The sequence below is a fragment of the Notamacropus eugenii genome, chromosome 4, assembly GCF_028372415.1.
Source record: "Notamacropus eugenii isolate mMacEug1 chromosome 4, mMacEug1.pri_v2, whole genome shotgun sequence".
NCBI lineage: Eukaryota > Metazoa > Chordata > Mammalia > Diprotodontia > Macropodidae > Notamacropus > Notamacropus eugenii.
The window spans coordinates 327,123,860-327,139,512 of record NC_092875.1 but is presented as its reverse complement, the minus strand read 5'-3'; the positions used below and the strand labels follow the sequence as shown (position 1 = coordinate 327,139,512).

Below are 15,653 nucleotides of genomic sequence, written 5' to 3'. Positions count from 1 at the left end.
AAAACCAAGACTATAGAGGGTTACTTTCTTGGTGAGCAGGTTTCTTCTCCCCTCCCTTCTGATGAGGAAGAGCAGTGCTCACCATCAGGGGAAGACACAGAAGTCAGTGCTTCTACATCCCAGCCCACTCAATGGGATCAGTTCTGGGAAAAGGTCATAAAGAGCCCAAAAAATGTTCAAAATCATGTTAGAGAGGTGGAGGAAAAACTGGGAAGAGCAATAAAAGACTTGCAAGCAAAGTATGAACAACAAATCAGCACCCTGCTAAAGGAGACCCAAAAAAATGCAGAAGACAATAAGACCCTGGAACTGCCCTGATATTCTAGAACCAGAAGGCAAAATAAATATTGAAAGAATCGACCGATCACCACCTGAAAAAGATCCAAAGAGAGAAACTCCTAGGAATATTGTGGCCAAATTCCAGAATTCCCAGGTCAAGGAGAAAATATTGCAAGCAGCTAGAAAGAAACAATTCAAGTACTGTGGAAATACAATCAGGATAACACAAGATCTAGCAGCTTCTACATTAAGGGATTGAAGGGCATGGAATAGGATATTCCAGAAGTCAAAGGAATTAGGACTAAAACCAAGAATCACCTACCCAGCAAAACTGAGTATAATACTTCAGGGGAAAAAATGGTCTTTCAATGAAATAGAGGACTTTCAAGCATTCTTGATGAAAAGACCAGAGCTGAAAAGAAAATTTGACTTTCAAACACAAGAATGAAGAGAAGCATGAAAAGGTAAACAGCAAAGAGAAGTCATAAGGGACTTATAAAAGTTGAACTGTTTACATCCCTACATGGAAAGACAATATTAGTAACTCTTGAAACTATTCAGTATCTGGGTACTTGGTGGGATTACACACACACACATGCGCATGCACACACTCATAGAGACAGAGTGTGCAGAGTGAATTGAATAGGATGGGATCATATCTTTAAAAAAAATGAAATCAAGCAGTGAGAGAGAAATATATGGGAGGAGAAAGGGAGAGATGGAATGGGGCAAATTATCTCTCATAAAAGAGGCAAGCAAAAGATTTTTTTTAGTTTGGGGAAAAAGAGGGGAGGTGAGAGAAAAACATGAAGTTTACTCTCATCACATTCCACTAAAGGAAGGAATAAAATGCACACTCATTTTGGTATGAAAACCTATCTTACAACACAGGAAGGTGGGGGACAAGGGGATAAACAGGGTGGGGGGGACAATGGAAGGGAGGGCATGGGGAGGAGGGTACAATTTGAGGTCGACACTCACAGGGAGGGACAGGATCAAAAGAGAGAATAGAAGTAATTGGAAGCAGGATAGGATGGAGGGAAATATAGTTAGTCTTATATAACACGACTATTATGGAAGTCATTTGCAAAACTACACAGATTTGGCCAATATTGAATTGCTTGCCTTCCAAAGGGAGGGGGAGAGGAGGGAGGGAGGAAAAGAAGTTGCAACTCAAAGTTTTAGGAATAACTGTCAAGTACTGTTCTTGCTGCTAGGAAATAAGAAATACAGGTAAAGGGGTATAGAAAGTTATTTGGCCCAACAGGACAGAGGAGAGGATGGAGACAAGGGCAGAGAGGAATGATAGAGAAGAGAGCGGAGTGCAGATGGGGGCAATTAGAATGCTCGGTGTTTTGGGGTGGGGGAGGGGACAAGGGGGGAGAAAATTTGGAGCCCAAAAATTCTGTGAAAATGAATGTTAAAAGTGAAATAAATTAATTAATTAATTAAAAAAAAAAGAATTTGGATGCTATGTCATTGGGTGCATATACATCTAGAATTGATAATACTTCATTGTCTATGGTACCTTTTAGCAAAATGTAGTTTCCCTGATTATTGCTTTTAATTAGGATTTCTTTTGTTTTTGCTATGTCTGAGATCATAATTGCTACCCCCACATTTTTTACCTCAACTGAAGCATAATAGATTCTATTCCAATCTCTTACTTTTACTCTGTATATGTATCTCTGTTTCAAATGTGTTTCTTGTAAAAAAAAAATACATATTGTTGGGTAGTTGTTTTTAATCTATTCTGCTATATACTTCTGTTTTGTGAGTTCATCCAATTCACATTCACAGTTATAATAACTAACTGTGTATTTCCCTGCATTATATTTTTCCTTCTTTATCCCCTCATCCTCCTCAAAAGTATGTATTGCTTCTCACCACTGCTCCCCTTAATCCACCTTCATTTGTATCAGCAACCCCACTCTTTTACTCCCTTTTCTTCCTACTTCCCTGTTGGATAACATAGATTTCTATGCTTAACTGAGGGTGCATTTTATCCCCCTCTTTGAGACAGTTCTGATGAGAGTAGGGTTCAAACATTGCCTGCCATCACCACCACCCCCGTTTTCCCCTGTATTGTAAATGCTTTTCCTTTCACTCCTCTTTTATGTGAGATAATGTCACTATTTGACCTCTTTCTTCCCCCTTCTCCTAATGCATCCTTCTTACTTCTCCACTTAATTTTTTTACATCTATCTATCTATCTATCTATCTATCTATCTATCTATCTATCTATCTATCTATATCTTTTAACTGCCCTAATAATGATAAAATTATTGGGAATTACAAATATCATCTTCCTATATAGGAATGTAAAAAAATTAACCTTATTGAATCCTTTATGATCCCTTTTTCATATTTACCTTGTTATACTTCTCTTGAGTCTTGTGTTTGAATGTCAGATTTTCTATTCAGCTTTGATCTTTTCAACAGAAATACCAGAAAGTCCTCTATTTCATTAAATTTCCATTTTCCCCCACAAGGATTATATTCAGTTTTTCTGGGTAGGTTACTCTTGGTTATGATCCTAGCTCCTTTGCCTTCTAGAATATCATATTCTAAGCCTTCTAGTAAAGTAGAAGTAGTAAAGCTGACTATAAAGTCAGCAGTGATGGTGGTGACCACAAAAAGATATGGGCAAGCTTAAGGCTACCAAGTTTGGGGAGAAGGAAATATGGTCAAAGAGTAAGAGTAGATCAAAAAGAGAGATTATATGGATGGGGAGAATAGAAGAGAGAGTGGGAATGGAAAGAGAAAGAGAAGATGGAGAAAATATTCCCCACAGTGGCCTTAGGCCTTAACCACTGTTCAGAAGTTCCGTCATAGGTCTCCTGGTCCTGGGACTTAATTTAGAGCTACAAGGCACCTCAGAGATCTTGTTCAACTTTCTCATTGTACCGATGAGAAAGCTGAGACCCAGGGAAATTAAGTAAGTGACTTACCCAAGATTACCCAGGTAATAAACCTCAGAGGCAGGACTTAGGTCTTCTGAACCTGAGTTCCAGGGATCTTTTCATGGACCCTCCCTCTGTCATGGAAAAATAATAGGCCTGGGGCTTGAAGGTCAGACCAAATTCCGTATTTCATAGTAGAGGAAACTACAGGCCAAGAGTTATATGACTTGCCAAATGTCACATGACTAGTTAACAGCAAATCTGAGACTAAAGCCCAGGTTTTCAGTGATCCAATCTTGAGATTTATCTCCTGTATTGGGTTTCCCTTCCTTCCTCAGCCTAGTGAAAACACCCTCTTTTGAACTCTTATTCCACTTCCTGTAATATCACACTTCTAACATTCATCACATGTATTCAGTCCGAGAAAGTTGTTTTTTTAATTGACCATGTTTCCCTGATCATGCTATAAATGCATCCAGTTCTCTTACTCTCTGTACCCCGGGATCTAGCAGAGTGACCTGTATGTATCAGACGCTTGCCAAATACTTGATGATAGTGACAGTACAAAGGCCTCAGTAGGTTCTTTGAATAATACAGATATGAAGAAGACATAATTCCTGCCATTCAACAGCTTAGAGTTTAATTAGAGAGAAAATATCTTCTGTAATAAACATTTATTAATATAATAAATATTTAAAATATATATTATATTATAGTAATAGAAATATAATATATTATATGAGTAATTATATGGTATAATAAATTAATGTGTCAATATAAATTAATATAATATATAAATATAATTTATATGCCTAAGATAAATATTTATATAATAAAATAAAATAGCCATACAAGGTAGTATGCACTAAGGGACAAGTGAGCATAAGAAACAAGAACTTTAGAAGTTTAGGAGGGAGAGACCACTGGAGTCTGGAATAGTCAGGGGGGCTTCACAAAGGACATAGGTTATGGGTTGGGTCTTGAAAGATAGTTGAGTTTGGAAAGACAGAGAAAATGGAGGAAAATATTCCTGGTAGGGGCAAGGGGAACAGCATGGAGTGCGAATGCAAAATTCCAAAGAAAGACTTTGCCCTGGAGACTGTGAAGAAGACAATCAAGGGATGCACTGAGAATGGAGCGGGGGAGAAGGGAAGGACGGGGGACAGCAGTGTGTCCGTCCATTACCGTTCCTTTTTCAAATTTGTTTGTCCTGTTTTCTGACTTGCCAAGGTACCGTTCCCCTGTGTCTCCAAGGTCTCCGTAGATTGTGATGAAGACTTTAGCATCTGTCCCAGCACCAGGTATGTTCCCAGTGAAGATCTGCACTGAATATAGAATAACTATAGAGACAAACAGATAAGAAGAAAAAACACAATTCAGTGCAAGGGAGCGAAATTCATAGGTAGCATCAATGAAACATGTAGACCCAAATCATCAGTAGTGTGGATTCAGATGTGACCATAGGGACACAATTGTGCAAAAAGATATATTGACCAGATCTTTTAGAAGATTGATGAAAAGGATTCATATGATGAGCTATGAACCTTCTGACAGAGGCAATAAGGATATGCCATTCCTTTTTCTTTCTTGTTGCTGCCTATCTAGATGTAAATGCTCTTAGAACATTCAGACTCTTATCTGATGTACTTATGAGAAGGCTAGCTATTCAGATAATTGAGTGTATGCAAAAATTTTTGAAGAAACTTAAGAGACATGGATGATAGATTTACTCCATTTCAGTCCCAGCCCTGGATAAAGATGAATCCAAATGCACACATCAAAATTAGCCTGAGAGGGTTGACCAATGTTAATTCCCACAAGAACTAACTGAAAGTTGTGATATTGTGATCATTAAATCCACATTATAAAATTATTAGTGCTTCTCATTTGCAAGTGACTCCTATCTGAAACAACTCCGTTGTTGTTCAAGAGATTCAGTATTACGAAGGCCCCTCTGGCTAAACTTGATAGAAACCAGAGTTTGGACTCTGGCTGCAATGCAGAAAAAACAAGCAGTTCATTGAATTTTTCACTTTCCAGCTGCATTTATTGGCATCATCAAGACATAGACAGCCTTGGGTCTCTAACAGCCATAGGGTGTAATTGGTCTGTCAATGTAAGTATCTTGACTCCAAGGAAGGCAAGTCTTTTTGAACCTTGGTCTGAGAATGTGATGCAATGTCACTGGGGCTGTCATTAAACAGCTTTATTTTTCTTTCTTTCTGGGACCTGGAAGAGCTAGGAAAACTGATTCAGCTCTTGGGTGCTGAGCAATGCGGATGTGCTATGAGATGTGGCTATTTCTGGATCCCTCCTCCCTCCAATGCCCACCTTGGGCACTGATCATTAGTGAAAGAATGTTTCCCTAGAAACACTATAAAGAGCAACACAGTTTTAAAAGCACATTAGTAACATACAATGGCCCCAAGAGAGTATTCAGGCAGCTTTCCAGGGCACTCCTCTGGGATTCTAAATGAAAAGGGACATGTCCACAGAATTTTATAGTATCTCAAAATCTGAGAGAATACAAATGTTTGTGGTAACTTAAATTCTAATCTATGAATAATCAGCAACCAGATTCAAGGAGCACTAGAGGTTTAAAAAAAGATGGTATGTAATATGATGGACAAAAAATGCCCTCCTGTTCTATAGGCCCAGAAGGATCTTGGAAGCAAGGAGCTGGGATTTAAGCTTCTCCTTCCCCCTCAGTCATGAGAGCTTTCTCAATAGGACAGAAGGAAGGGGTATGGGTGGGATTTCCTACTTTTCTGAATGATCTGATCTAGATAGATTAATACAGAGAATTCAGGAAGAAAAATAACTTGCTTGGGTCTTTAACTATCCAGTAATTTTGTCTGTACTACTGTTGTCTATTCAGGATGTCAGAACACTTTGGCACCACAGAACAAACTGGGTAAGTTGTGGTATGCTGCACAGTTTCCCAAATATATCCTTTATCAAAGTGTAACCAAGAACATATGAAAAGAAGAGGAAGTGGAAAGAGAAGGGTGTATGTGTGTGTGTGTGTCTGTCTGTCTGTCTATCTGTCTATCTGTGTTTGTGTGTGTGTAAATGTTTGTGTGTGGGGGGGGTATGTGTATAGGTATGATGAGAATGGGCCATAAGTCAATAGACAGATATATAGTCTATAACACTACTCATATTTGATCCAGTGACCCTGGGCTATTGACACTGGCTGTTCTAACAATGAGTCCCTCCATTTTTTGGCTCTGAGCATTTTTGTTGGCTATCTTCTAAGCCTAGGATAGTCTCCTTCAGCCTACTGATTTCCCTAGATTCCTTTAAGTCCTAGCAAAAAATCCCATCTTTTTTCAGGAAGCTTTTCTTAACCCCTTTTATTTCTAGTGCCTTTCCTTAATTATTTTTTATTTATCCTGTTCACATATATTTGTTTGTATGTTATCTCTTCTATTAGATTGTGAATTCCCTGAGGGCAAGCACTGTCTTTTGCCTCTTTTTTTATCCCCAAAACTTAGCATAGTGCCTGGCACATAGTAGGTGCTTAATAGATAAATGTTCATTGATTATAATAATATATGAATTATAATTAACTTTGAATTCATATATAATATGAATCATTATACAATTATAATATGATTACAATAATATATGAAACATATATTCATATATATAATATATGAAATGCCCTTATAAGAAGGATCTGCGATTCCAGTGGTGCAAATTATAATGTCTACTTTATGATGTAAAATCACTTTTAAAAAACAAATACACATATACCCTAATTTACATGTACTGATGAGCACCATCTCCTTCAAATAATCACTTTAGGAGACTCTATAGCCCAGCAGTACTTCCAGTTTTCAGATCCTTGTTGGAACAAACTCTTGAGCCTGTGACAGATTCTCTTATAAATGTGCGATGATGGAAATTCATCATTCTTTGAAGACATTCAATTTTTTAGAAATAGTCAAAAGTTATTTAGAGCCAAGTTTGGAGGAATAAGATTAGTTATCATGTTGGGTAAACCTGTTTTTAGTCAAAAAACAGGCATTGCTGTTAAGTAATGAGATTGATTTTTGATGTGACTTATATACTTGCAAGAATGGATGAACTTATTGGAAGGGTTGAAAGAGCAAGTGAAGAGCAAGTAGAGAGTTGATGGAGAGAGAGGATGATGATGATGATGATGATGATGATGATGATGATGATGATGATGATGATGATGATGATGCTAGGGCAAGGTAAAGGGAGAGGAAAAAATAAAACTTCAAGAAGTTGAGGTGGGAAAAGACTTTAGGGAACACTCATAGATAGGGGAGGGAGAAAAGATGAGGTACTCACATAAGAAATAGAAATAATTCAAAGTCTTGAATGTTGTGGGATCTTTTCAGTCATGGCTAACTTTTCATAACCCAATTTGGCATTTTCTTGGCAAAGATACTGGGGTGATTTGCCATTTCTTCTCTAGCTTATTTTATAGATGAGGAACTGAGGCAAACAGGGTTAAGTGACTTGCCCAGGGTCACAACTAGTAAGTATCTGAGGTTGGATTTGAACTCATGAGGATTCCTGATTCTAAGACATGATCTGTCCACTCCACCATCTAGTGGTTGAAGTCATAGAAATGAAAGGAGAAAGTTTCAAGAAGTGTTTGGTCAATACTGTCCAACATGATACAGAGATCAAAGATGAGGGCTAAGAAAAGCTGTCTGGCTCACATCGAACTCGAACTCATGCCTTGGCTTTCTTAGAACTATGAGCAAAGTTCTGATAGAGTAGATTATTCTCTAAATATAAATGTGTCCTAATCATAACATCCAGGATACTCACTATGCTTGAAAACATATGGCTGAATTAGAATAGCAACTAGGGATAGTGAGAGAAAAAAGGATTAAATTCTACAGATCAGAAGAAAAATGGATTGAAATAAATCTGTCCTCATCGTTACCCTACCAACCCATTGAAGAAGAATCAGTGAACAGCTGAAAGATGGGTGGCCAAAAAAAAAAGTGGTGAGAAGAAGTCAGGAGTCTAAATAATCTACCAGCAGAATCACCAGCCCCTGGATAATGAGATTTGGTCACACAATAAGATCTTACCTATCTGAAACTCAGCTGCCCAACAGTTACATCTCTCCAAAACATCTTTGCCCAATATGAGTATCAAAAGCTTCTGAGCTACCAAAAATAGATGTTAACAAAGTTCATATACAAAAGATTTATATTCATGCTTTATTCTTAGGAGAACTTCTTCTACACTTGTTTAGATTTTTTTAACTCTTATTTTACACAGTTCTGACACAGTTGGCTATCTGATGTTCAAGTCCACAGCAGATGAGAAGAAACCAATTAGGAGAGAGTCTGCTACAAGATGGCATGCTGACAGCTGTGAGACATGATAGCTGAGAGCCTGACTTCGAGGGAGGAGACAGAAAAACTATATAAGCAGACATAAGCTTTCAGAAAGCATAGCAGTCTGGGGACATTTAATGTAGGATACAAATAGGAAATGAAAACATCAATGAATTATTGCACAGTACAGAAGTTAATGTTCACAATGATACCCTCAAGGCAAAGTTAAATGATGTTCCATATTTACTGTTTAAAGAAGCAGGGGAGTGTGCAATGTATTTTAGAAAAATGTTCATTCCATATGATCAACACTTTCAAGTGTTGAAGCTTAAAGATCAAACCCTCATTTATGTGGAACAATTCATAGTGACATAACACCAAGGGTTGGGGTTCAGGGTAGAACATGGATCCTGTCATCATACTTACTGTCCAGAGGTTCCTCTATTTCCTTATAAATTTGTCTTAAGGACCCATCTTTCATTACTTTCTCAGTAAACATATCAAATGGGACCAGTTCTCGAATAGTCTTCTTATCATCTTCAGATGTGGCAAGCCATCGATCACAGGCAAATGTCACAGTCTCTGATCCCTAGAGCAAAAGGGAAGGAAAAATAAATTCAGCTTTCAATAGGGAAAGTGCCTGGTTCAGAAGTTGCTAAGCAAGGAGTATTCAGGCAGGAGTCTCTGGGGACTGGGACAACTATGTATCATAGAGATACACATTTATGCAAAAATGACAGCAGGTCAATTGTTCAAAGACTCTTCCACCAAATCCTATTGCATTTCATTCCTTCTTGGGTTTTATCTTTTGAGTAACTATTAAATTTTGGAATTGTTGCTTTAAAGGCAGCTAGGTGGATAGAGTGCTGGGCCTAGAGTCAGGAAGACCAAGTTCAAATCCGACATCAGACACTTACTAACTGTGTGTCAAGTGCTTGACTCAATCCAGAGCTACATAGTCATCAGCCTTGCTCTCTCCTCCAAAGCCATTGGACTCCAGTGGCAAGATATAGGTTAAGATGACATGGCCCAGGATGCAGTGGGTGACTTTTAAGAAAGTGAGGGTGTAGACCGGAGAGGATGCTGGTCATCATCAATTAGAGGAGTATGGATGTGTCACTATGTTGTTTAAAAATGGTATGATGTCCTGGGTCTCCTTTTAACACATTGCCAATTTGTAATCAGGAGGACAGAGGCAGTTGAAAGAGGTATATTTAAACCACATGAACTTGTGCAGTTGTGTACATGTTTGTATATAGGCATGTGTATACGCATATATTGATGTACATATGTGTTTATGGAGGTATCGATGTCAGTACACAATATGGGGTGGAATGTGGAGAGATAGATGACTAGATCTATTTCCTGCCCTTCACTGACAAACAGCTTTACAAAATTGTGCACACACCAGATCTCCACTTTTCCATTCTCTGTTCTACTGAAGGGCTTGGTGCCTGATTTCTGCCCATTGTCATTCTGCAGAAGCTGGGCTGTCAAAGGCTACCGATGCCCTTCCAATGGTCATATCCAAGGATCTTTTTCCAGCCCTCCTTTCATTTTTTCTGTGCTGTGTTAGATGCTCCTGGCTACCCTTTCTTACTCTAAATGCTCTTCTTCTTTGATTACAACAGAGATACTAACTTCCTGATTTTCTTTCTTCCTTTCTTTCAGCAATAGGGGTTAAATGAGTTGCCCAGCTAATAAGTGTCTGAGGACAAATTTGAACTCAGTTCAAAAGTTCCAAGGCCAGTGCTCTATTTATTGTACCACCTAGCTATCCCCTTTCCTCCTGCCTTTCAAACTGTTTCCTCTCTGTCTTCTTCACTGACTTCTCTTTTTAATTCCTTAAGACAGGATGTTCTCCAGGGTTCTATTATCATTTCTTCTCCTCTTCCTCTGTCTCTGTCTCTGTCTGTCTGTCTGTCTGTCTGTCTGTCTCAGCTCTCATTTAGAAATCCTAATCATTGACACAACTCCAAGTATCACCTTTAGGCAAATGATTCCCAGCTCTGTTTCTTCAGTACTGGTCTCCTTAATTTCTGACCCACATCTATGACTACCTACCAGATCTTTGCTTCCACCTCAAACTCAAGATGTTCTAAACCTTACTTAGTATCTTTCCCTAAAATCGTTTCTTCCTTATGAATTTGCTTTTCTTGTTGGTGTCACCACCATTCATCTAGCCTCCTGTTTCCAAAATCCAGGGTCTATCTTTCATTCTTCTTTCTTCTTCAAGTCTTATATTCAGTCAGTCATAAAATCCTGCCAATTTCTCTTCTGCTGTTGCTGTTATTCAGTTGTATCAGTTGTGTCTGACTCTTCATGAGGTCTGGGGTTTTGTTGGCATTGATACTGGAGTAATTTGCCATTCCCTTCTCAAGCTCATTTACAGATGAAACTGAGACAAACAAGGTGAAGTGACTTGCCCAGGGTCACACAGCTAGGAAGTGTCTGAGACCAGATTTGAACTTGGGTCTTCCTGACTCCATGCTCTATCCACTGTACCACCTAACTGCCCTCCTCTGCAATTTTCCTCAAATTCATTCTTTCCTCCCTATACCCACCAATGTCATCTTCCTACAAGCCATCATTACCATTTTCCTGGGCTATCACAATAGCATACTGGCATTCCAATTTTATCCACAAACCATCATTTCAAATCTATCCTTTATTCCACTGACAGAATGGTCTTCCTCAGGCATAGATCTGGTCATGTCACTCATTTAATCAAAAATCTTAAGTTGCATTCAGCTGCCTGCCAACTGAAGTTCAGATTTCTTTGTCTGGCATCCAAAGCCCTTCACAATCTGGTACCACCCTTCCTTTCTGTCATTTTGTCATATTGCTCCCTTCTATGCACTCTATGCCCCAGTTAAACTGGTCTGTTTTCTGGCCCTGAGATATGTCCTGTGCTTTCTGACTTGACATGCCTTTGTTTTCACTGTTCCCTATGGCTAAAATATTCTCCTATTCCCTCTTCTTTATTGAATTCTTACTTATCATCTATTGTTATTTTTTAACCAGACCTATGATTTTATCAGTGCATGGAGCTCCCGACGAGGAAATTCCATCTATGAATGCAGATGGGCACCTTCTCTGCCACTTATAAACTAAGAGAGATGCTTGAGACATTGAGAAATTAAATGACTTTCCCAAGGTTATATAACCAATATGTTTCAAAGTAAGACGAACTCAGATCTTCCCAATGCTTTCATACCATGCTATGTCTTCCATGATTTAAAATCCAATTCAGATACCATCTTCTCCATAAAACCCTGCCTGACCACTCTGTCAATAACAACTTTCTTCTTTTGACTTAGCAGAATGCTTTGTTATATACTTCTTAATTTTGATTAAGCAACATTATGTTTAGCTATCTGTTTTTACATCATTCCCCTATTATATTAGAACACGGGAACAAAGACCACATATTATCTGAAATTTGCATCTCCCATATTTAACACAATGCCCTGCACATCATGTCTTTAATAAAGGTATGTTGGTTGAATGTATAAATCAAATTAATATATGACTCTTTGTACCTTAGATGTGAAGTTTGGAGGGTTTTCTTCGAACTATTTAATAAAAAATCTAGCCCTGAGTTCTCAGTGGACAGGGTAATTTTCACAATTCACTTTGCTGTTTTGATAAGTTAAAGAGTTTTCAAAGACTGTCAAGTAGTTGCAGGAAATCCTAGGGCAGGAACATACATTTTTATCTGGCAGGAGCCTTCGGATATCCACATGGTCACAGTGCCACCCGGCATTCATGCCTGCATTGTCATGTCCAATCCGAATTTTTTCAATGACTTCTCCTACATCCTCCATCTGAAGAGAGGGCAAAAAGCACAGGGTAGTAGCTTAGTGTTTTAAAAAATAAAACATTTAATGAATAAATCAGGGAAAGATCCATAAAAATACTATCCCCAAGCAACGTCCTATTTTTCCCTTCCCCTCTGGCCATGGAAGTGAGAACTGACTTTTAGTCATTCCTTGACTCACAAAAAAAATGGGAGGCATCCCCAACAACTTTGGGAAGAAACCCTATATAAGAAGGGAAGGAGGTAAGGCCTTTCTATATTTGAGACCCTTTTTGTTAACCAATTGTGTGTGTTATGGTCTCTTTCTCTACCAGAGCTGGTCTATTAACACACCAACCATCTTATCAGTGGAACTGGGCCCTTTGATCCAATTGTTCCCATAAAGAGGAAGAACTGAAGGTAAGAGGAAGAGAGAAAAATATCAGAAGACTGAGAAGGGGATAGTGGGGCTGGACTCCCCCAACCCCTTCCAGGAAGGGTTGAGTTGAAGAAAAATAATCTGGACAAGAAATTCTCTATGACTTGGCTACTGCCAAGCCAATAGATGATGAGACTGTTTTTTTTTCTTTTGGAGAGAGAGAGAGAGACAATGCGGCATAAGGAAAACTACTGTATTTGAATTCAGGAAGACCTAGGTTCAGATCTTAGCTCTGATGCTTTCCACTATGTGACCATGAGCAAAGCACAACCTCTCTGAGTCACTTTTTCATCTATAAAAAAAGAAGAAAATAATACATATAGTATCTACCTCAGAGGATTATATGGATCAGCTAAGATGGTATATTTAAGATTCTAAAATCAATATGTAATTTATCTTATGATTCATAATGATAAGTCTATGCCTGGTATATTTTTCAATTATTTTTTGTTTTCTTAACTTACTAGCTAAACTCCTTTTGAAACATCCCTACTAAGTTGAGAATCACCAGAAAAACATTGAAAAAATGTGTTAAAAAAGGAAAGGAACATTAGAAGTATTTTACTTTAAATGGTACTAAAAAGCAGTAATCATAAAAAAATTAGCAATTTTTTACAAAAGGTAAAGTTGAAGAAGAAATATAGGTGCATGAGATCAAGGAGCAAACAAATACAGTAACAATAAATATGAGGCAAAAACTTGTAATTTACCAAAAATCTCAGGGAAAATAGGAAAGAAACTTGGAAAACTTTTATTTCTGGCCAACATCTTACTGCAAAGATCCAAATGGATATATGGGTTAGATATAAAAGATCACATCACAAGCAAATTAGAGGAATAGGAAACTATTATGGTTAGGCAAGGGCTTTTTGAACAAGCGATAGAGAAGATAAAGACAGGAGATAAAAAAGGCAACTATGAGTACAAGAAGTAGAAAATTTTTTTACAAACAAAATCAATGCAGCTAAAATCAGAAGAGAAACAGTTAACTGAAAAAAATCTTGACAGCAAGTTTCTCTGACAAAGATCTGATATCCAAAATACACATGGAATGAATCTGAACAGCAACCATTGCCAAATAGATAAATGATTAAAGAATATGAACAAATAGCTCTTAAAAGAAGAAAAGAATCCTATCAAAAAAATTGAAACTATATTTCATTTCTACTTTTCACTCTTAAGTTTGGCAAAAATGGAAATAAAGGGAAATGACAATTATTGATGAGGCTGTGGGAGGACAAGAAGATAGAACAATTGACTGTTGGTGGAGCTGTGAATATGTTTGACCATTCTGGAAAGAAATTGGGAACTATCTGCAAAGAGTCAATTTTGATATCTATTTTAAAGAGATCAAAGATAGAAAGAACAATGTGTATGAAAATATTCATAGCCACACTTTTTATTATAGCAAATAAATGATGATTAAGAGAATATCCATCAATTTGGGAAGGGCTGAACAAATTATGATATGTAACTATAATGGAATATTATTTTGCCATAAGAAGAGAAAAAAAGGAACAGACTCAGAGACACCTGAGAAGATTTGTATGAGATGATGCAGAATGAAGTTAGCAGAACCAGGAAAACAATCTATGCAATCATTATAAAATCACAAAGGAAATCAACTTTGAATGACTAATCAGCACAATAACCAACTGAAACTATAGAAGACTGTTATGAAATATACTTTCCACCTGTGGCTGAGAAGTGACTGCCTAGAAATGCAGAAGAGACATAGATTTTATTTTTTTTAATATATAATTTATTTATTTTTCAGTTCTTAATATTCACTTCCACAAGAATTTGAATTCAAAATTTTCATGACAGCATACACCCCATCCACCCCTTCCTCCAGTCTGTCCTCCCTTCTATTACCCACCCTTCTGCCACCCTCCTTCCCTTCTATTTTCTTGTAGGGCAAAATAGATTTCCATGCTCCATTTCCTGTAGAGCTTAATTTCTAGTTGCATGCTAAAACAATTTTTAACATTCATTCTTAAAGCTTTGAGTACCATATTCTCTCCCTCCCTCACTACCCACCCTCATTGAGAAAACAAGCAATTCAATATAGGTCATACATATGTAACAATGCAAAGCACTTCCATAATATTTATGTTGTAAAAGACTAACCACATTTCCCTCTGTTCTATCCTGCCCTTCATTTATTCCATTCTCTCCCTTGATCTGTCCTCCCACAATAGTGTTTGCTTCTGATTATCCCTTTCCCCAATTTGCTATCCTTTCTATTATCTTGCCTCTCCTATCCCCTTCCCCCTTGCCTTCCAGCAAGGTAAAATAGATTTCTATATCCAATTGAGTGTGTATTATTCCTTCTTTAAGCCAAATCCCATGAGATTAAGATTCAATCATTTCTTTTCATCTCCTGTGTGTTCCCCTTCATTGTAGAAGGTCTTTCTTCCCTCTTGTATGTGAGATGATTTGCTACATTCTATCTCTCCCTTTCTCTTACTCCTAGTACATTCCATTCAACAGTAAATTTTATTTTTTTAGGTATTCTCACTTCATATTCAGCTCACCTGTGCCCTCTATTTATGTGTATATACATATATATGTATATATACATATATAATGTACATATGTGTATATATATGTATGTAGTATGTGTGTGTGTGTGTACACACACATATATGGATTCCCTCTAACTAACCTAATACTGAAAAAAGTCTCATGAGTTGCAAATAACATCTTTCCATGTAGGAATGTAAACAGCTCAGCTTTAATGAGTTCCTTATGATTTTTCTTTCCTGTTTACCTTTTCATGCTTCTCTTGATTCTTGTGTTTGAAAATCAAATTTTCTATTCAGCTCTGGTCTTTTCATCAAGAATGCTTCAAAGTTCTCTATTTCATTGAATGACCATTTCCCTTCCCTGAAATATTA

The 15,653-nt window shown here is 37.5% G+C and overlaps 1 protein-coding gene across 1 annotated transcript in view; it reads right to left on the bottom strand.

Annotated features, from left to right (window-relative positions):
- LOXHD1 (lipoxygenase homology PLAT domains 1) overlaps nucleotides 1-15,653 on the bottom strand; it is a 283,771-nt gene that overhangs the window by 91,027 nt on the left and 177,091 nt on the right. The window contains exons 27-29 of the mRNA XM_072605219.1: nucleotides 12,226-12,342; nucleotides 8,942-9,104; nucleotides 4,368-4,522 (exon numbers count right to left, since the gene is read on the bottom strand). Of these exons, the coding sequence (XP_072461320.1) occupies nucleotides 4,368-4,522; nucleotides 8,942-9,104; nucleotides 12,226-12,342 (435 nt within the window). The remainder of the gene's footprint in view (nucleotides 1-4,367; nucleotides 4,523-8,941; nucleotides 9,105-12,225; nucleotides 12,343-15,653) is intronic.